The 23,792-nt window shown below is 41.6% G+C and overlaps 1 protein-coding gene across 1 annotated transcript in view; it reads right to left on the bottom strand.

Moving 5' to 3' along the window:
• LOC136610724 (neuronal acetylcholine receptor subunit alpha-3-like) overlaps window positions 1-5,554 on the bottom strand; it is a 36,173-nt gene extending 30,619 nt beyond the window's left edge. Inside the window, exon 1 of the mRNA XM_066589935.1 lies at window positions 5,500-5,554. Coding sequence (XP_066446032.1) covers window positions 5,500-5,551 — 52 coding nt within the window. The 5' untranslated portion in view covers window positions 5,552-5,554. The remainder of the gene's footprint in view (window positions 1-5,499) is intronic.
• Between the last annotated feature and the right edge of the window lie 18,238 nt (window positions 5,555-23,792).

Genomic DNA, 23,792 nt, shown 5'->3' on the forward strand with positions numbered 1-23,792 from the left:
TTTGTTTGTCGCTCCCTGATAAGGCTTCTTATTGAATGACAGCTGGAAGTTGATTATATTGTGGTCACTGTTCCCCAAGTGCCCCTCAACCTGTACCCCCTTTATTCGGTCCGGTTTGTTAGTTAGTACTAGGTCCAGAATGGCCCTCCCTCTTGTTGGTTCCTGCACCAGTTGGTTCAAATAATTATCTTTAATTACTCTCAAGAACTTATCACCCCTGTGAGATTTGCAGGTCTCATTTTCCCATATTATATCTGGATAATTAAAGTCCCCCATTATAATTACTTCATTGCCGTTTGACACCTCTTCTATCTGCCTTAATAGTAAATTTTCAGTTTCTTCTGTTGCTTTTGGTGGTCTACAGAAGACCCCTATCAGGATTTTGTTATTTTTTCTTCCCTGTATTTCTACCCACAGAGATTCCACCTGTTCTTCTCCTACCCCTATGTCCTCCCGTAGTCTCGGATTTAAGTTCGATTTGATGTACAGACATACCCCTCCCCCTTTCTGGTTACTTCGGTCTCTTCTGAAGAGATTGTACCTCTGTAAATTCGCCGCCCAATCACACTTATCATCAAGCCATGTTTCCGTTATTCCAACTATATCATAACTCTCATTAGTCATTCTTGCTTCAAGCTCACCCACTTTACCAATCAGACTTCGTGCATTTGTGGTCATACAATTGATATCGTTATTTTTGTTTTTTAAATTCGTTTTGTTGCTATTCGTACTAATGGCTGACCTCACATTTCTAACTGTACTAACCCCCCCCCCCCGGCTCGACCCCCATTCCCATTTCTTTGACCCAGGTCGCTATCTACACTGGCTACCCCACTTTTTCTCATTTTGCCCTCCCCCCAGTCCCTAGTTGAAACACTCCTCCAGCCTTCTAGCCATCTTCTCCCCCAGCACAGCTGCACCCTCCCCATTAAGATGCAGCCCGTCCCTACCGTAGAGCCGGTAGCCGACAGCAAAGTCAGCCCAGTTCTCCAGGAACCCAAATCCCTCCTTCTTACACCAACTCCGGAGCCACTTGTTTACCTCCCTAAGATCCTGCTGCCCTTCTAGTGTGGCTTTAGGTGCAGGTAGTATTTCCGAGAAAACTACCCTGGAGGTCCGTGCCCTAAGCTTGGACCCTAGGTCCCTGAAATCATTTTTGAGGGCCCTCCATTGACCTCTAATTTGTTCATTGGTGCCAACGTGCACCATGACCGCTGGATCCTCACCAGCCCCTCCCAGTAATCTGTCAATTAAGTTTGCTGTACTATTTAAAAAAAAAAAAAAAAAAGCTTCTGCTGCTATCTTCTAACCCCCATAACTTTTTTATATTTCTATCAATATAGTTATCTCAGGGCTAATTTTTGCAGAATGTCCTGTAATTTCTATTGGTACTATTTTGGGGTGCGTAAAACTTCTTGATCACTTTGTATTAAATTTTTTCTCTTGCAGATGGGGTGACCAAAAAACTACAATTCGTTTATTCTGTATTTTTTTCTGATGACGTTCAGCTTGAGGGGTAAATAATGTGTTACTTTGATAGATTTTACAGACGTGACAATAACAAATACATTTATGTTTTTCTGTTTTGATTTTTTTTTTATTATAAATATGGAAAAAGAGTTTCTTTTAACACTTAATATTCTTTATTTTTTATAATACTTTTTTTTTCACTTATTTTTACTCTTCCTTGGTCCCCTTAGGGGACTTGAACTTGCGATTGTTTTGATTGCTTATACAGCAATCATACAGTATAATACAATACCATATCATTGCACTATACTGTATTCTGACAGGCAGTCTATCAAGACATGCCACAGGCCCGATCCTGCTCTATACAAACCTCATGCTCCTATTATGTAAATATATGCACTAAGGGGTTATATACAGCCATGAGGGGTAATGTGGCATTATTAAATAGGGTCATGAGGGGCATTATCACTTAATGGAGACCATGAGATACATTATTTCTTAATGGAGACCATGAGGTGCATTAGTATTGAGTAAAGGCATTATTACTGATTGGGGCAATTTTCCTGTGTGTGTATAGTGCACAAAAATTGGCACTTACTATGTGGGGCCTACATGGAGCACAAAATGTGAATACTATTATTTTGTGGGGCATCATGGTTGGCATTAATATTACCTTGGGCATTATGGAGTTGTTCACTTTTCTTATTCTTGTCCATCCGGCCCAGATCAACATGTCAACTTCTACTGGTCACAACTAGTCTCTGCAGAATTTTATACATAGACAGTTTTGTCTCCTCAATCTCCCAGTCACTTGACTTATATTTCAAGCGCTTCCCTGAGAATCCCTGTGGGGGTTGCCTTCATCCTATAGCTTTCAACTGGGGGGGGGGGCGGCAGCAGTGCCAGCCCCATTGAAAGCAATAGGCTATCATTGCAGTCCTCTGCCACAACTGTGACAGCTGTAGCAGTGGATTGTTTCATCCCTGCGGGGAGTCCCCTCATCACAGTGCTGTCACAGTGTTCAGTGATGAGGGGACCTTAATGGAGCAGCTGCTCCATTGAACGGGCAAAGTTTCATGCACTGCGCACATGAAACTTTACCCGTTCACACGTTTTACCCGCTTATGCGAGGAGCACATTTTTTTCGCGCATATAGGTGTGCAAAAAAAACACTCTCGTCTGATCGCGGCCTTAAGCCTCAACCTGGTTATCAGGTATTTCTTGATAAAAAATGATAACCTGCTTTATAACAGAAAGTCAGACTTAAATGACTTCTCCATATCACTTCCTTTTTCAACATAACATTAAGCGAGAGCACAGAATGACAAAAGGCTGGTAGATATCAAAGGAAGACTTCTTAGACAGGAGAATTTAAGGGGCTTTTGATGTCTATCGAAATGTTGTTCTTGATGAATTTTCAGCTTTTGCATGGAGTTATTCTTCATCAGGTTTTGAAATGAAGTAGTACTACTGCAACTCGCTACTCATCGGCCTCCCCCGCACTAGACTCGCTCCACTCCAATCCATACTAAATGCAGCAGCTAAGCTCATTTTTCTATCCAGTCGTTATTCAGATGCCTCTGCATTATGCCAGTCGCTGCATTGGCTGCCCATTCACTGCAGAACTAAATTTAAACTCCTCTACCTCACTCACAAAGCTCTGCATGGCGCTGCGGCACCATACATCGCCTCCCTGTCAGTAAACCAGCCAGCCCGCTCACTCCGATCGGCTAACACACTCAGACTAAACACCTTTGTAATACGAACCTCACATGCTCGCCTACAGGACTTCACCAGAGCAGCACCCATCCTCTGGAATGCTCTACCCCAAGGCATACGGACAATTCCCGATGCACGAAATTTCAGACGTGCCTTAAAACGCACCTCTTCAGGGAAGCATACCAACTCTCCTGACCTAGTCCCTCGCCCCTTCCTATGGTGCCCCACCCTGTTTGCTTTCTAATAAATGATCTGTACATGAAATTTCCTATTGCCTGTGTTCCCCACCCCTTGCACCTCCTGTACCACCCCCAACCCATTTGTCTAACCCAATGTATCTCATATTGTAATTGTAGTAATTGTTGTATTGTTTTGCATTTATCCATGCCTGAAAGCGCTGCGGAATAAGTTGGCGCTATACAAATAAAGATTATTATAAGTAGTAAATAGAATAAAATTAATTGTCAATAATCTATACTACAAGTCTGCTTATTTGTTAGCGTAACACCTAGGTCATACGTTCAACTTGAAATTATTACATGGTTTAGAATTCTAATTTGTTTTACATGAATAAAAATGCAATTCTGCTGCGTTGCCAAGAAGAGTTTGGAAAGGGTAGAGCATGATTGTAAAATGCATCACAATGTTTTTACCCCTGTGGCATTTTCTGATTGACCTTTTTATATGCCAAACATTTCCATGAATCAACGTGGGTTCACATATTTATAAGCATACATTATTAACATAAATATGTTTATGTTATTTTAATAATACAGTAACATCTTGTGACATAAGCTTAGTGCAAGTGCAAAGAGTTGGAGTTAGTTTTCAATTTTGGGATGCCATTATTGGCCTAGTTAGACTACAATAGATTGTGCTTTCGAGGCAAATCATTGTGTTTAATAAGGTTTCTTCTATGCTTACCTTCCTTAGATATTTATTATGAATTACAACAGTTTTAGGAATGTACCACATTTTTATTAATTTGCCACATACTTTTCATGAACTAAACCATGTCCCAAATTGAAAAAATTGTTGACAACATACAAAAAATGCTATAAGTATAGTGATATATTTCAAAAGTGTTTACACTTATTATAAATGTAACCTTATGTGTCCAGTTGTGCTTTTCTCTATGTAATGTAATGCCACTGTTCTTTGCATACTAATAACCTGCAATGCACATGGCAACAGTTAAAGTGCCCACATATATCACATGAGAGGAGAATGGAGGAAAGACAACCTGTCACATTATGGGAGTGGTATTATTGAAATAATTTCATCCAATACAGTTGGACAATGACCCCATATATATTAAAACCTTTCTAAAATTATTGCCCATTCTATGATCATTGTCATTATGCACAAGTTGATTACATGAGTAAAGTCTAAAAATTCTTGAATTATCTGACCATCTTTGGCAGGTATTTGCTGGGTATTGAATATCATGAATGATTTAAAGTGAAATTGGGTATCATTTCCAAACCACAATTGGCCAATGTGTCAAACTTTTATCTAAAAAGTATATGATCTTTCATTCATTAATAAACATGCTGTAAATATCAACCAAAATCAGTGACCCCCCCCCCCCCCTCATTAATGTACATGTTTCTACTGGCCAGTCACGCGTCTTAATTCCTATTGAGGCAGAACTGAACTGCCTAATTTTAGGTAAAACATTTGTATTTGCTAATACATATAAACTTTAGCCCTTCAGCAGCATGTGTGCAAAGTGTAATATCTAGGGGCTTTAGTTTTCATGTTTAATGGCACACTTTAAAAAAAAATGCTATTTGTAAAAGGCCAATTGCGCTCATAGCAAACAGATATAGCTTCTGATTTAGCATTTAACCAAGCTCTGAATTGCCTATTCAATAATTGATGCCACAACATCAGTTATAGATGGTTTTGACAATATAAATTTACATACATACATAGAGAACAATGAACAGGCACTCTGAAGGGGGACAAACATCATACCATAACTATAGTGATAACATGCTTTGTTAACAAATACAGGAATCATTCTCTATACATGTGGCATAGAACACATAAGGAATTTGGGTTCTGCTTTACAGAACATAGGCAGACATGGGTGTCTACAGTTAGAGCAGACACACCCTATACTGAAACTTTTCAGCATGCACATAATAATACAGAAATATCATCATTTTCGAGTGATACAATAGGGTACTTCAGTGTACAGTTTCCACTCTTTTATCTATATATCAATACACAGAAATGCAAGAATATGACAAATAAATTCCACATTTGCTGAAGCATGATCGGAGTATTATAATGTTTACTTACCATCACATAGTGCCAGGAGAGTAATGCAGAGCCATTTCATGGTTTTGGTCATACAGAAGGTTTAACTGGCGTTAGACTCTGGTAGATTGTGTGTGAGAAGGGTCTGCACTACAATATCAGACCTACTGACAATAAAACAGCTCAGCTCATAATGATCTTCTCCTCCCCCAGACAAACAGCTGTATGAGTGCAGGCGACTGGGAAATAGATATTACACTAACAACCGAAAGGCACAATTCTAAGCTATAATATAATGGCCCTCATTTATTAATACAAACTTTATCAGAGCTGTATGTTTAAATCTATCTAATCTATTAAAGTTGTCCTTATAGATTGCACTTAAGCACCAAATTTGTGTATAGTCCCAGCCTAACCTATCTCTTCATCATTACCTAAAACAGAGATATAAGTATGATTTTATGTATTATCCAAATAATCCACTGAAAAGGGGTTACATATAATGTGTTATATATATATATATACTATGACCACTGCTTCCTCTTATGACTCCATTTTGGGTAACCAGAAACTTTTAAAGGGAACGTTACCAGTTTAGATAGAAGATGCTACTGCATGCGCAGAATGGCTGCCAAAATAAAAAGTCTACCCCATGCTAACTTACATTTCTTTTCATAGGCTGCTCATAGTACAAACTGTTCCATTTGTGTGAATGAAGTCTCCAGAAATCCATGTGCTTGTCACCAACGAACCCCATTCAGATAAATGAAATTGATTTCCAGTTGCAGAAATTTCTGCAACAAATCTATCATATATGAATACTCTCTAAAAGATAAGGCTTTTTTAAGCTGACCGGCTAGGATTGTGTAGACCAATTATTTAACGGAGATACAATAACCATACCTTAGAATACAGATGTAATGCTGCTAACACACCTCACATTAGCGGATTGCAGGTGTAATAAAGTCACGGCTCAGCGTAATTTGCTGTCGCTACGCTAATTGCAAAGCATGGCTGCTGTTCAAAGTAAATGGCAGCAGCCACGCTATGCAATTAGCGTAGCATGGCTGTCAAGTGCCATTCAGTTTTTTTGTTTTTAGACTTCTTTAAATATACTCAACTCTATTATACAGGGTGTTTCTCTCAAAGCCCAATGCAGTAATTTGGCAGTATTTGTGCTCAGGACAATGATATCTGACAAGAGTGATTACTGATGCCCTCCTTGGTTCTTTGTGAACTCAGAGTCAACACAGATGTTGAAAGTGGTCGCTGCCAACTTCCGAGCACTTCTGAACTTGATTCTTAGACAGTTTTGATAAATGAACCCAATCTTTTCCAGAAAGTCAAACTGCATGCCAGCAGGTGCTGCTCTTGACAAACATATCCATGGCAGGAAACAGGATATGAGTCATCGATAAATAATAGACTCCTGAAAATTAGTTCAGTTCTATACAAATCACAAACCGAAATAAGGGTTGCACTTCGAGGGAGACACCCTGTATAAGATTAATTTGTCTTTCTGGCTTGTATGTTCCATGAAATAAAACATAATAATATAGATTTTGTAAATGTCATCATATATTAGCGGAAGTAAAAGGCACAGTTCTAAATCCATAATCTCGTTAGATAAATAATAATGGTTCCAGCCAATGAAACCTCTTGGTATCCGCTTAATATTGCATGGGAAAGCTACAGACTCCTATACAAACGTAGAATTACATAGCATTTATTGAAATAAAATGGATTGTCCCACCAAAGTAAATTATCACCTATGCATAAGGAATAACTTAGTGATTAGTGGAAATCCAACCACTGGGACCTCTACTGATCCCAAGAACAACCATTCGGAGCGTCTCTAAATGAATGGAGTGGCAATTACACATGTACACTGCAGCTCCATTCATTTCAGTTGGACCGCTGGAGGTATCTGAGGTCAGATGTTCGATGTAAGATCGTCACTCCATTCATTTAGGGATGCTATGGACTGCTGTTCTAAGGATCAGAGGGGGTCCTAGTAGTTGGACTCCTATAATAAGTGAGTTATCCCCTATCTTGTGAATAGGGCATAACTGATTTCTTTGGGAACAATTCCCTTTAAGTTTTCCTGGTATACTTTGGTTGGACAACTCCTTTAATGGGTGACCATGTTAGGCTAGGGCTACATGTCAGCACATGTCACACGACACATAGATTGCAGTTGTGCACTGTAAGTTATATACAATGGTTGTCAATGGTTTTGAGTTGCAACCTGTAATTTAATGTAACTGTGACATCAGAATCACAAAAATGCTAGGGCTACACATGACAAATATATTACAGTGTCACACTCTAAGGTTGTATACAAGAGCTGTCAATAGTGTTGTGCTGCAATCTAACGCCACTGTGACATCACAGTTGCAAAAAATCCAACTTGGTTGGATTTTCATCGCAGGTCACAATCGACTTTTTCACCATTAACATCAATGGAAGTCACAACTGCGACGTTTTTTAACAACCAAACTGCTGCTCTGAAACAGTCGCACCACAGCAAGTACAGACAGGTCACACATTTTTATGTTGCAAAATAGAGATGAGCGAGCGTACTCGTCCGAGCTTGATACTCGTTCGAGTATTAGGGTGTTCGAGATGCTCGTTACTGGAGACGAGTACCACGCGGTGTTTGAGTCACTTTCATTTTCTTCCCTGAGAAATTTGCGCGCTTTTCTGGACAATAGAAAGACAGGGAAGGCATTACAACTTCCTCCTGTGATGTTCCAGCCCTATACCACCCCCCTGCAGTGAGCGGCTGGCGAGATCAGGTGTCACCCGAGTATTAAAATCTGCCCGCCCGCGGCTCGCCACAGATGCATTCTGACAGAGATCAGGGACAGTGTTGTTGATGCCGGAGCTGCTATAGGGAGAGCGTTAGGAGTTATTTTAGGCTTCAAGAACCCCAACGGTCCTTCTTAGGCCATAGTCAGAAATCGCAGATCGCACCTATCTGCGATCTGCGATTCCTGTTCTCTTCTCTATATGCGCTCAATGGGGCCGGCGGCAGCAGCGCCGACCCCATTGAGAACATATAGAAGACAAATCATTCTTCTCTGCCACAGCTATAACAGCTGTGGCAGAGAAGAAGGATGTTTGCCCATTGAATTCAATGGAGCCGGCAATACAGCAGGTTCCACTGAAAGAAATGCAATTCATCTGGAAATGTGTTAAAATAAAAAATATATATATACTTACCTTGTCCCGGCAGACGGAGTTCAGCGCGGCCGGCAGTGGGTGTGAAGGGGGTGTGAGTCAGACCTGCCTCTGATTGGCTCAGGCTGAGCCAATCAGAGGCAAGTCTGACTCACACCCCCTTCACACCCCTTGCAGGCCGGCCGCTCTGAACTCCGTCTGCCGGGACAAGGTAAGTATATAATTTTTTTTTATTTTTACACATTTCTGGATGAATTGCAGGGAAGGGCTTCTATATTTAAGCCCTTCCTGACAATTCATCCCGCGCACGCCGGCAGCCCATTGCTTTCAGTGGAACCGGCTATAAGCATGTAACCCAGGAGAAGTGGCAGTGGAGTGTCATGCAGGCAGTGATTGTGCTTTGTTGGAGGTAGTGTGGTGCTTAGCTAAGGTATGCATTGCTAATGAGGGTTTTGCAGAAGTAAAAATTGTTGGGAGGGGGGGGGCCCACTCTTGCCGCTATTGTGGCTTAATAGTGGGACCTGGGAACTTGAGATGCAGCCCAACATGTAGCCCCTCGCCTGCTCTATCCGTTGCTGTGTCGTTCCCATCACTTTCTTGAATTGCCCAGATTTTCACAAATGAAAACCTTAGCGAGCATCGGCGATATACAAAAATGCTCAGGTCGCCCATTGACTTCAATGGGGTTTGTTACTCGAAACGAACCCTCGAGCATCGCGATAATTTCGTCCCGAGTAACGAGCACCCGAGCATTTTGGTGCTCGCTCATCTCTATTGCAAAACTTTTTTACAACTTGCTGTCACTGTGTAGGACCTACCACTAGTTGTATGTAAGACAATCTTTTCAGTGGCCCTCCAGTTTGGCTTACAGAGGGGGTCCCAAGCAGAGTTCCTTTATGACTTTAATATGCCCTAAAAGAGAATATTAATTCCTCTCTCTTAGCAGCTATCTCAATGATTCCCAAACCAGATAAAGACCCATTAGATAAGCAAAATTATCGCCCCATTTCTCTTATCAATGTGGATTTAAAATTGCTCACCAAAATCTTAGCCTCACGTCTAAATACAGCCCTCCCGTTATCACTCGAGACCAGGTCGGGTTGGTTCTGGATCGTCAAGCCTCAGATAATATTCGCTGAATTACTCATCTTACACATATCTGTCAGTCCCGGGGCATTCCTGCCATGTTACTTTCTCTGAATGTATACAAAGCCTTTGACACTTTGAATTGGTCGTATCTATTCTCAGTGCTCAAGTACTATAAGTTCCCTACTGAATTTCTTACATGGCTAAAAGTACTATATACATCCCCTAAGGCTTTGTCCGCTACAAAGGCTTTGGCTCAGATACCATAACAATCTACCGAGGAACTCGGCAGGGATGCCCTTTATCCCCTTTACTCTTCATTTTAGCTGTGCAACCCCTTGCAGTCAAAATTCGCAATAACCCGGATATTAAGAGAATTGAGATTGCATCGGTCATCAGAAGATCTGCATGTTTGCGGATGATATTCTAATGATGGTATCTGCTTCCCTCACACAATCCCTAATCTACTGGTGGAACGGTCCAGGTTCGGGTCTCTCTCTGGATTGACAATAAATAATGCAAAATCTAAAGCCTTTAATCTCCCCCTACCCCCAAATCTGGTCGCTCAACTTCAATCTCATTTTCCCTTTCAATGGTTTACGGGATCATTAGACTACCTGTGCATAAGATTAACTAATTCTTATACATCTCTGTATACCCCAAATTACATTCCTCTCCTCCATAAGCTCAGGCTGCTCCTAGAAAGTTGGAGCTGCTACCATATCTCATGGATAGGAAGAGTAAATTCTTTGAAGATCACACTCCTTCCTAAACTCCTATATTTCTTTACAACTCTTTCAGTTCATGTGCCAGGGCACATTTTGAAAACATTCCAACAAATGTCCCTTTGCTTTATTTGGAAAGACTCTATTCCTAGAGTTGCGCACTCTACCTTATATAGGCACAGACTGAAAGGAGGATTGGGTGTACTAAAGATATTCAAATATTATCAGGCAGCACAGATAGCCCAGTTAGCACTCCTTCACACAACTAATAATGCCCCACTTTGGCTGTCCTTAGAGGCAACCAAAGTCTACCCACTTACTATCGATTCAATTCTATAGACCCCAACAATACACAGACCCAATATCACCAACCCTATTACAAAACACTCCGCTAAGGTCTGGGACTCAACAAAATACTCCAGAAACCTAATCGCTCCCCATTTACCCCTCCTGCTATTTCTTCAAAACCCGTTATTTTCTCCAGGAAATGATTCACCTCAATCCTTTAAAGCCCGGGCCGACAATGGTGTCACTAAAATATATCATTTGCTTTTGCTGGAGGGCGTTACCTTGTTTCCTAGCCTTCAGAGAAAGTATAATCTGCCATCCTCTGAAATATTCCGATACCTACAATTAAAGCACTTTGTATCCTCTTACCTTAAAAATACAAAATCCCCTTTGACTTTAACCCCTTTTGAATCCTATTGCCTCAGGTACCCACAGGCCAAGGGCCTTATCTCACAGATATACTCTGGATTTATCCATTCATCATATCGTGCACAATTAACATATGTATCGTGCTGGGAAAAGAATATTGATAGCACCCAGATGAAGACTTGTACTGGATCTGTAAATCCACAAATACAAGTGCCCGTAACATACTAATGCTGGAAACCTCATTTAAAGTTTTATAACGTTGGTACTTGTTTCCCACCCGAATAGCTCATGCCGTGCCAGGCTACTCTCCAAACTGCTTTCGTGGTTGTATATCCCCAGGTGACACACTCTACATTTGGTGGTCCTGCCTCAGAGTTAAGAAACTTTGGATCAGAGTCTACTCATTAATATACACAGTAACCTACTGCAATATATATAAGAATCCCTGGGAGGCTTTACTGAATAAGCGTATTGAGAACATCCACTCAGCCTCCAGGAAACTAATATCATTTTTTTTCCTAGCTACAAAACAAATCATCGCCCAATCGTGGAAACGGGCTTCACTGGATTTCTCGGCAGTGAAACGTAGAATGAATTGGTATTTAATTAATGAAACATTAACATCAATAGTCGAAGATAGACATGAAGGGTTTCTAAAAATTTGGACCCCATGGATAAACTACACCCTCCCTTCCTAAAATAGTGGCCCCAAACACCACATAAGTTCTCATTTATAAACACAACCACATAGCCCTATACTCCTCCTCCGGAGACTGACCCCACAAGATTGTTTCTAAGGTGTACACACTGCAGCAAAATTGACATAATAACTTTATTATGGGTCAGTGATACCATGATACAATGAAACTACACTTATATACTGTAGTTTTGTTGTTTGTTTTTTTTTTTGCTGTACTGCTTTAAAAAAATAAAATATCTTTGGAAAAAATAAAATTGTTTTCTGCCACCATCTTCTTGCAGCCATAACTTTTTTTACTCTTATGTAGACAATAGCAATGCGAGGGCTTATTATTTGTGGGACATCCTATAGTTTCTATTGGTACCATTTTGGAATATATATAACTTTTTGATCGCTTTTTATTACATTTTTTCTTAGATACGAGGTGACCAAAAAGGCGCAATTCTCGTGTAATTTATTTTTTTTCTGACAACGTTCATCATGCAGGGTAAATAATGCATTACTTTGATATATCAGACTTTTATGAACACTGATACCAAATATGTTTTTTTTTATTTAGATTATTTTATTGTAAATATGGCAAAAGGGCTTTTTATAGATCACCGAGGGAACCACTAAATAATATAGTATAAAATATAACCTTTATTTTTTAAAAATTAAAATATTTTATGCAAAAGGGCGTGATAAATCTATGATATATATCGTGCCTGTCACGACCAAATGGCACCGTACCATACGTTTGATATCTAGGACCTATGTGATATTATGGTTACCATGCGATGTTGTATTTAACACTGCATTTAACACTTATTTATGACCAGATCCAGAAACGTGATTTTGAGCGGATCAATTTCGGCTGTAAAATACAATCCCAGATCATTATTGTTTAGATGGCTGACAAAAGTATGAAAGTCATCTATTTCACCAGTCCAGAGGATAAGCACATCATCGATAAACCTGACCCAAAGATCAATAAATGGGGTCCAGGTCTCATTGTTCTCACTAAATACGGTGGTCTCCTCCCACCAGCCCAGGTATAGGTTGGCATAGCTGGGGGCACACGGGCTCCCCATAGCCGTACCCCTGAGCTGGTGGAAGTACCTCCCCTCGAAGAGGAAGTAATTTTTTGTGAGAACAAAGGACAACAAGGTCATTAGCAAGTTGTTATGCTGTTTCAAATGTGTGCCCCTCTGGTTCAGATAATATTCTACGGCTTTAAGGCCCCCACTATGCGGTATTGAACTGTACAGAGCCTCTACATCGAGGCTTGCCAGTTTAGCATACCCAAAGGACAGTTAATTCGCAATAATGACCCAGATTGCATTCAGTTTCAAGGCATTGAGATAATTAGACCGAATGGAAGACGGGGCAATTTGGACAGAATGCTGCTACAAAAAGAGACACGGTGGATTCACCGATTGGATTGCTGTAGTCCTAAGGGCTTAAATGATCAGCTATCCTTTGCAGCATTTATATAATTTTGTCCTGGCGAGATAGTGATACTACCCGACAATATCATCAAGCACCAATGGAACTGATTGATACTATGGCTCTAAACGTTCATGTGCTATCTGGATGATGTTGATAGATATATATATAAAAACATATGATCATGCCTTTTATGTTGGATGTTGGACGCTATTTGAGAAAATATATGTTTATGCGTCCTAGATATACCATCATTACTGAATATCTTTGAACCATCATCTGTATATTGGGACAGCTATTAAGGATGATGGCTGCTATGTGCGCTATATATTGCCTTTAAATGTATTACTACCTTCGTTACGAGGGCAACTGCCGTATTTCTATCTATGCAGTAATCCAATTGCCCCAATACTTACTCTTTTTCCATCTTTGTAGTAAGTAACTGCCTTTACACTTACCTGTTTCCTTGCATGAGTATGTGTCTAATAACTTGGACAGAGAAATATACATTTACTTCTATTTCATCTTTATTCATTTCCCATAGTTATAATCTTTATCACACCAGTATGATTATCGCCCTGGTTTGGGCTTTATTGAGCCCCGCTTCACCTGCACATTACGTGCGCTAGGTCTGCAGAGTGCCCCGATGCCGCCGCGTCCTCCATTTCCTGGTTGGCGCTGGTTGGCATCCACGGACGCTGTGTGTGTCTGCGCATGCGCGGGATCTCAATTATCGCGAGATCTCGGTACTGGCAGTGCTGAGTGAAGGAGTGAAGCAGATTGGCTGAACGGGGACGAGCCCCTTACTCAGGGAGGTGTGGTTTGTTCTTTTTAAAGCCCTGTCATCGGGCTACTGACCATTGCTGCTCAGTTGTATACAGCCGGTCAGGCTGTTCACATCTCTATCCGTTCAATACTAGCTATTCTTACTGCACAGTCTTACATCCATGACTGTTGCAGTATTGAGCTGATTTATAGATGCAATCGCTCCATCTGGATTGCAACTAAGTTTACCATCCCTAATATTAGCTAAGTGTGCTGCACGGTCTTATATCTATGACTGCGCAGCACTTAGCAATTTTTGATGCAATCTCCTTATTTTTGCCTGCATCAATCCATACCATCCTGATGATACAGCTTTATGATTGAGCTGTTGAAACGCGTAGATGGTTCTATGTTGGTTCTATTGATGGTTCTATGTTGGTTCTATTTGAGATGGTCTCATTTGATTGAGTAATCAGTAGTGAGTCTTTTTATAGACCACTTACTGTTAGTTCATCACTGTGCTATCAAGTGAATTAATAGACTAAGCATCGGGCATGCATGTGCATTAAATCAGTCTTGCCTTAGATGCTGGTTCTATTTGAGCTATCTAAACGGATTTCAGTAGAAGATCAGGTGTTAGGCGACTGTTGGACCATGAATTAGTCCTGCCTTTCACACCAGATCTTTAAGTACTTTATAACTTATGAACAGCTGCACGTTTCTATTTTCCGCTGCCACTGTTATAAGTACTTAGTGCTTATTCAATACAATTGAAATAAGAATAAGCACGTTCTGGCAGCTTGGTGTATTGCTGTTAACAGTACATCTTAGCTAACAGTTATACACCATATCTATTGATACTTGGGACAGTGGTTACATATCCTCCTACCATCCAACGAGTTCGATCCATACCATTTAATGGTGGAACTCTTGCATGTCATAACCATCATATGAGCATGCATATTTTCATCGCTATTCTATCATCAGGGGTGTAGCTCCTGTTTCTATATCACTACCACTTACTGTCATAGGTTGACAGTGACAGGAGTTCAAATATCCTCAAAAAACATCTCTGTGGTAGCTTATGCATCATAGTTTGTGGATCATTGGATCATCCAGTATTAAATTATCTTGTGATTATACTATCAATGTCACAGATACACTAGATCAACCTTAAACTATTGGATGAGATCTAACAGACTGTTGGATATATAGTGGATGTTGTTAAACGGTGAACACACGGTTAGACGGTATCTACTGTGTGGTGAATCTTCACCGTGTTAAATACAACATCGCATGGTAACCATAATATCACATAGGTCCTAGATATCAAACGTATGGTACGGTGCCATTTGGTCGTGACAGGCACGATATATATCATAGATTTATCACGCCCTTTTGCATAAAATATTTTAATTTTTAAAAAATAAAGGTTATATTTTATACTATATTATTTAGTGGTTCCCTCGGTGATCTACTTTTGGTTCCTTAGGGAACTTTTCTGTCTCGGTGACAAAAAAAGGGCTTTTTAGAATAATTAATAACACTTTTTTAAACTGATTTTTACCGTTTTTTCCCCATAGGGGAGAAGAACTTGCAATTGTTTGATCGCTCCTGCAGTATGATGTAATACCATAGTATCAAGTCATGCCATCAGGCAATCTGCAAGGGCAGCCTCGAGGTTTTTAGCAGGCCCCCAGTTGCTATGGCAACGACACGTCATCCCCCGTGATGAGATCCTTCAAAATCGATTGAGCATTTAAATGCAGCAGCATTTAAATGGTTAACAGCTCCAATAAGTGGCACTGCTAATCAGAGCAAGAAATAGCTGGCATCCGCATTGTATGGAGTGGATCCACCCCCAATCTCCCTCCATACATACCCCGAAAGCACAGGATGTAACTGTACGTCCTGTGTCATTAAGGGGTTAAAGGGTTTTTCTGGGACTTAAAAAAAAAAAACAACTATATGCTTAAAATTGTGTAAAATAAAGAAGAAAAAATTCTTGCTTAACTGGCTTCCCATCCAGTTCTGCAACCCAGCACATGATTACTCAGTGGCCATGGAAGAATCACTGCTGAAGCGATTCATAATTTAGCCTTTGAATAATAGAGTATGCCAATATTTGGAGACTTCCCTGAAAACAGATGATAGCTACTTAGGTTACACTCTAGTAACTAGTGCCGTGCTTTGGTTGTTGTAGTATAAATTGTTACTATGTTATTAAACTGTATATCTTATAGTAGTAAATTGAATGTATCCCATGGGTGTCTTCAGTCACAGAGCAGCACTCCCTGATACAATGCTCCGAAGTATTTTATCTTCAGCTCCAGATGTTACTAGAACAATCACACAACTCAAATGACTGCAGTAGTCTATTGGGGCTGTACAAAATGTAAATACAGTGACTACTCTGTTAAGAGAAAGATTTACAATAATATCAGTCCTGGGAATAGAAAGCACAGCCGCAGAGCTAGATATAGTACTTACTAATATAGTGGATTATATGGGTGAACAAACTGAATGAATGTACTGGGGAGCATTGTTATGAAAGATAGACCAAAGGTATGGATACAACTGAATGAATGGAAATCGGTGGTTGGGAACGACATCCTGTGTGTGGCATGTTGCTAAGGGGAACGACAATCTGAGAGGGGCAGTGTCCAACACGGTGGCCATTCTGAAAGCTGTCATCTTGAAACCAAGTCAATGGGAAGGGGTGCATGTGATATATGTGTATGATAGAGAATGTGGGGAAGAATTGAAATCCATACTTAAGTGTGACATATCCTTATTCCTGCCAACCATATTAACGATTTTCTTTGTTACAGACATGGATGTTGCTGTGAGATTAACATGCGAGAAAAGGACAGAGATTGTGCTGACCTCTGGGGAGCGCAGTATCTGAGCCAATGCTGAGAATTTCAACAGCCGACACCCTAACAGACCACCCATCTGCCATGGCACAGTTGGCAAATTGTTTGCCAAATTTTACCAAAAATTTATCTTATAGTCTGAAGTTAGTGGTTAGAGCTTTGGCTTTTGAGACACAACTCCAAATGCCATGCTTAGACAGACACAGATCTAAAATAAAATGTACTAGGAGCCTGCAGCTGCCACAAGAGGGAGCTTACTGCATACAGTCTTATTAAAGGGGTTGTCCCGTGATAGCAAGTGGGGTTAAGCACTTCTGTATGGCCATATTAATGCACTTTGTAATATACATCGTGCATTAAATATTGGCCATACAGAAGTTATACACTTACCCCTTCCGGTGCTGGCGTCCCCGTCTCCATGGCGCCGACCAAAGCCGCCTTCTCCCTGGATTAGACGCGCTTGCGCAGTCTGCCCTCTTCTGTCCGGCTCCAATGTGCTCTCGCCGCAGAGGTCTTCTGCGCATGCGCAGAAGACCTGTGCGGTGCGAGCACGCCGGAGCGACCCCTTCAGCGCAAGTGCATCTAATCCAGGGAGAAGGCAGCTTTGGTCGGCGCCATGGAGACGGGGACGCCAGCACCGGAGGGGGTAAGTGTATAACTTCTGTATGGCCAATATTTAATGCACGATGTATATTACAAAGTGCATTAATATGGCCATACAGAAGTGCTTAACCCCACTTGCTATCACGGGACAACCCCTTTAAGTTCATTGTAGACCAAAATGCAGTTAGCTCCTTCTAGTGGAAGTTGCAGGTATCCTACAAGTTAAGCTAGATCTATGCAGGAATTTGAAACTCTTTATCATAAAAACAATGTTCTAACAGCTATAAAGATATATTTTAAAAAATCAGCTCAGAATTTTGAACCTATTTAAACTTTTTGTTCTCTGTGACATATATGTATGTCACAAAGGTGCAGTGTGGGTATGAAGAAGGCTTGTAAACTCAGCCTGCAGCATATCCAATGCATGCTGATTATATGAAATAGCTGACACCTGCTGCAAACAATTTTGATCACAGCTAGCTCCAATCATGGCCATTTGACACTTACATGTGCAGTCAAGGCTGTCTGTGGCATGTAAATGTCAACTGGATTCCGACTCTCTGTCGCACGCCTGATGATGCAGTCACTAAACGCCAATGGTTGCTTTGAGAGCTCTTGACTAAGTGCAGGCTCTCTGGGCTGCCATGTATTTAAGCCCATTCAAAAATATAGCTCTTGAAAGTCAAGGATACAAACAGACTAAAATAGACCAGACAACATCTGAAAATTGCGGCGTTAGAAGCGTGGTGTTCGAACGTCCATCTGAGAGGTCCCATTGAAATCAATAGAGGCATTTGAAACCTCGTGCTAATTGCTGTAAAAGCCAGTGTGTGTGAAAGTGGCCCAAGAGCTAAACTGTTAGATTGTAGTGTATGTCTGACAGCATTATGTACCATTCAGTAACCAGCCGATCCCACGGCTGCCACCTGCATGGTCGTGAGGAGTTGATCTACTTTCACTCACTCAACCCTGCACATAAATCATAAATCAGCATATATGACTATAGCAGGGTAGATGCCTATATTCTAGTAACATACAGAGTTTAAAAGACATTCTGTAGTTCTTATTTAGGTCATATTATGTGAATGAAGCCCCTAGAGAGATATTTTCACTATTATTTTCTAGAGGACAGTTTTTACAGTCCATAGATATCAAACAAGATGGAGAAATATTAATAACTGGAGCCGGTATTGAGTTCTGGGGTTGCCTCTGCCCCTGCTAATGGCGCTCAAGAGTGAAGCAGACGAATTCCCTAGGCATAAGCACATGACTGGAGTTTCCTAAAAATGCATTATGCTGTGAAATTTTAAATTATTATACTTCTATAGTCATACAAAGACATCTGCTCCGGAATGCTGTGATTGGAGACGAGCAGTCTGCCTTCAGGTCTTATTCTCATTTACAGTATTTACAAATTCTTTACAATTCCAAGAATGCAATTTGCACATGCAATTCCATAGCCATTGTGTGCATGGATGCAATATGGGCTAGCTAGGTCAACTCAGCTCATGCAGGATTTTAACATTTACTAATATGGTCAAAATGTAACTTATGATAAAATGTGGACATATTTTATGACTACATGATAATAATAATAATAATCTTTATTTATATAGCGCCAACACATTCTGCAACGTTTATGAATTATCCATATCACATTACTGTACACAATTCTTAACAGCAACTAAACTGCGGTCTGTTCCAGGGGCAACTTAATGAATTTTAAAAGCAATGACTGTTTTCATGCAGGATTTACTGTAGCCTGCTAGTCATGATAAGCTCAAGCCTTATCCCCCAGCATTGTTTTAGGTAATTTTATGTTTCATATCCTTCCTTTCCTCCCTACTATGAGCTCCTGCAGAAAACGTCCATTTCTGGTTAACGATCAGGCCAAAGGCCACTTAGTAATAAGGTTTGCCCATTATTACTTAAACATTCTTGCATGTCCTTTTCATTCCAGGGTGCATTTCAGCACTCATGGGAAAATGTATACCATCACAGCTGATCAGTACTGGTTACAGCCTAAGGCTGCCTCCCATTGGTAGAGTAATGTAAGTGCAATGCTTTCATTACAGGAGCCCCCTCTGTCATTAATCATGATTTGCATAACTTTAACCATGTAATTAAGGCAGGAGGACATGCCCGCAAGGCAGGGAACGCCCACACACAGCTCAGATCCATGTGCAGAATTCATGGAGCTTAAGATCAACGGATCATAGCAATGATCTATGGAAGATGAGTTTGGTGGGCACAGTAAGGCCTCGTTCACACGAGCGTTGTTTTGCACGCATATATATGCATGCAAAACAGCACTGCACAGATGTGCAAAGAAAGTGCGTGAACGAATCTGCGTGCCCGTTGATTTCAATTGGGCCGCCGCTGCTGCTGGCGGCCCCATTGAGAGCAATAGGATACCGGCAAGCCCTGCAGTGATTTTCGGGGAAGGGCTTTAAATTTAAGCCCTTCCCTGAAAATCATCCCTAGCTTGTGTAAAAAAATAAAATATATATACTCACCTCTCCAGCGCTGTCGGGGCTAGGCGCATCTAGCTGCTTGGCTCCCTTGCACTGCACTGAAGCTCTTTCTTTCAGCAGGCGGGGATTTTAAATCCCCGCCTCCTGAAAGGGCTGTGTCTGATTGGCTGAGCGCTCAGCCAATCAGACACAGGCCTTTCAGGAGGCGGGGATTTTTGCAGTCGAACTCCTGGTAAATATCCCCAATATCATGCAAGAGTTTGCAAATTTGGACGAACTAAGCAATTATAAAGTGAATGCACAAAAATTTGTGATACTCAATATCTCAATCCCACAGAGAGAGGTGTCAGACATGGCAGCAGCCTTCCCATTTCTTTGGAAGTACAATGCAATCAAATACCTAGGGGTTCAGTTTCCGGCAGACCCAGCCCAGATATATGATCTAAACTATAAACCGCTTTTGGGGAGGGAACTGGAGGGCTGGGCAGGGGTCCCTATGTCATAGTTCGGTAGAATGAGTGCAATTAAAATGGATGTCCTCCCGAGGTTGCTATATATTTCCCAGACTGCACTGTGCTGTCCACCGGGTTTTTTTGTTTTATAGATTGTGAGGCCTGATATTTAAATTTATATGGAAGGGGGGGATCTAGGAGGCTTAGCTATAAGAGTCCAACTAAGCAGAAAAAGCAGAGTGGGTCTCCCCAATCTTCAATTGTATCATAAGGCAGCAATAGGAACTTGCATATTGGATCTGTTCCATCATGGGTCAGATAAATTATGGGTGTCCATAGAAAGCAAGAGGAACCCCTTTGAAACGTGGGGGAATTTTGGGTCCTGGGGAAGGTCAACTGGGATAGGATGGAGGCATTGGCCATGATGGTTGCACTATTTAGAGCCTGGCGGGGGAGCTGATGGATCTCGGTCCCCCTCACTCCATTAGTTAGGAACCCACAGCTCCTGTCAACGTTGGGCTTACACAGCCTGGGGTTTATGCCGGGGGGGGGGTGGAGGCCAGGGTGGGTAAGTTGATGGAACCAGGGGACATGCAACCTCTGACTGATTTGTGTGGAGCACGGGAGATGCCCCTGGGCTCATGGATGCAATATCTCCAGATACGCAGTTATTTGAGGGAAATAAGGCCTGAATAGGGATGGAATACCCTTTGAGAAGCTGTGCTGTGCCTCGGAGCCGCCCAGACACATGGTCCCATTGCTTTACAACTAATTGCGAGAGGAGCGCCTGGATGGTCACCTTCCCAGGTTGATAGGGGTGTGGGAGGAGGCACTGGGCAGGTCCTTCCCCAAAGAGCTCTGGGATAAAGCCTTTCAGTTAATGCATAATATGTCCATATCTAACAAGCTCCAAGAGCTAAATTTCAAAATTATTTTGCAAGGGTACATAACTCCGGAGAGGCTGCACAGTTTTTTCCCATCAGCCTTGGATATCTGCTGGTGTTGCTGGGCTGGGGTGGGTTTGATACTTCATATTTAGTGGGAATGCCCCATGCAAGCAACAATATGGGAAGATGTGAGGCAAGTATTCGAGAAAGTGAGCAGAAAGCCACTAGTCCTGACTAGAGATGAGCGAACGTACTCGGTAAGGCCGATTTCGCAATCGAGCACCGCGATTTTCGAGTACTTCACTACTCGGGTGAAAAGATTCGGGGGTCGCCGGGGGCGGGGCGTGGCGTGGTGGAGCGGGGGGTAGCAGCGCGGAACAGGTGGGAGCTCTCTCTCTCTCCCTCTCCCCCCCACTCCCCTCTGCAACCCCCCGCTCACCCACAGCGCCAGCGAGTACTTTTCACCCGAGTAGTGAAGTACCCGAAAATCGCGGTGCTCGATTGCGAAATCGGCCTTACCGAGTACATTCGCTCATCTCTAGTCCTGACACCACAACTGGCGCTGTTGTCCATTCATTCTCGCAACGCCTCGTCGCTCAAAGCGGAATTACTGAAATTCTTTATCATGGCGACAAGGCAGGTAATACCCAGGTTTTGGAATCAGAGTGTAGACATACCCAGGAGTGCGTGGGTGGGGGCGATGGACAAGATTAAACGCATGAGACTTGCGGATGATGAGGCGGGTTACGAGGGCTTCTACTGCACGTGGGCTGTTTGGACAGATATACGGAATACCCCCTTGTTCACCAAATGGCTACAAGATGGCACTTGTGAGTAAATTGATCAGATACTATACAGAGGCGGCTGCCCAGGAGTCTCTATCTGGATTTTTCCCCCTTTCCCCCTTCCTTCTTTTTCATGATCCATTCTTTCCCTATATGTGTCATTCGTGTGTTATAATGTTTTATGTTATAGACCAGAATATAACGTTTCTAATTGGGGTTTATAATTCTATTCAGTAGAGTCTATTTCCCAAAGCCCAATAATGTCATTGATACTCTCAACTGTATTGTATATGATGTTGACAGAAAATTTAATAAAAATGTATTGAATGAAAAAAGCATGTGTTGTCTGATCTTGCAGTAACACTCCCTTCTATTGGTCCACTGCCTCTTACAAATTATTTGCAAGGTAGCTAATTAAGGGCACAGATGGAACGGGACATAATTACAAGATCAGCGTACACAGGGTTTGTTGGTAGCCTGTTACTATAGAGACACATAGGCCTGTAGACACGGAATAATAAGAATGTTTTTTTAGGACAATTTACAAATTTTCTGCATTTTTTATTTTAGATGCACTGTAACTGCAATTTTTAAAAATCAGTTGCAAGGAAAGACCGTCACTTTAACTGTATGTTACTATGCACTTGTTTTACTGTGTACAATATGACGCCATGCCACAGAGAAAATGTTTGAGACAGTTGGGAATGAATATGTGTGATAGGCTCACTGAAATGAGAATAATGAGTGTTTTATTTTTAGGTTAATAAGTGAAAAACAAATGCATTTAAATAAAAAGGTTTTGCTGACCTTTAGCTATAGCTTGGAGTAAAGATCTTAAAGTACATTACAAGTCATATATGTTCTTAAATGTGATAATTTACACAGATCCTTTAAAAGCAAAATGCATTTTCTACTTTTCTCATGAAATTCATTTTGCTTCAACTCAGTACACGTTACAGTGGGGGGGGGAAAGGCACGATACAAGTTCTAGGAATAGAAAAGTCCAAAGTAAGTAATGAGAGCAAAAAACAACAGATCCCAGCTTACCTGATAGGTATGGATACAGGAAAGTGCCAGGAGCACTGTTACGTTCGTCCTGGACTGCGAACAGGACTCTGGGATTAAATGGTACTAATGCAGTCACGATGGATGACAAGCTTGCTAGACGCAGGGACTGACAGACAAACAAGGCCCTAATATTCACCTACCAATGGACAAAGGAAACAGGATACGGATCGGGCGTCCGCCCACCAGTGGGCAGGTAGGACAAACATAGGATGGAATACAGACATAAACAAATGACTGACAACAGCCAAAACCCTCACCAAGCATACCCGTATGTATAAACCGATGGAATTGCTATAATAAGTATGAGGAATTTATTCGTGGATTGGCCAAGTCACTTTAGCTGCGATTGCACTTCAAGGGTCCTCATTGTCTCACGGTTCCTATGCTAACAAGACAACAAACCCCAGGATACCTGCCTGCAAGCAGGGCAATCGCCCGACTAGGGACGGCCCTGCACTGGAACCTATGGATCTAATTAGTCCTAGATGGTAAAATGATCCAAGCAGCATAGGACACAGGACTATTCACAGCATATGTCTTGCAACCAGCTCAGACACACCGAACACATCACAGCTGACACCCACAGAGCAACAATCATGACAGCAAACAAAAAGGGGAATGAGGAAACCAAACGCCCTCCAGGCAG

The sequence above is a fragment of the Eleutherodactylus coqui genome, chromosome 2, assembly GCF_035609145.1.
Source record: "Eleutherodactylus coqui strain aEleCoq1 chromosome 2, aEleCoq1.hap1, whole genome shotgun sequence".
Lineage (NCBI taxonomy): Eukaryota > Metazoa > Chordata > Amphibia > Anura > Eleutherodactylidae > Eleutherodactylus > Eleutherodactylus coqui.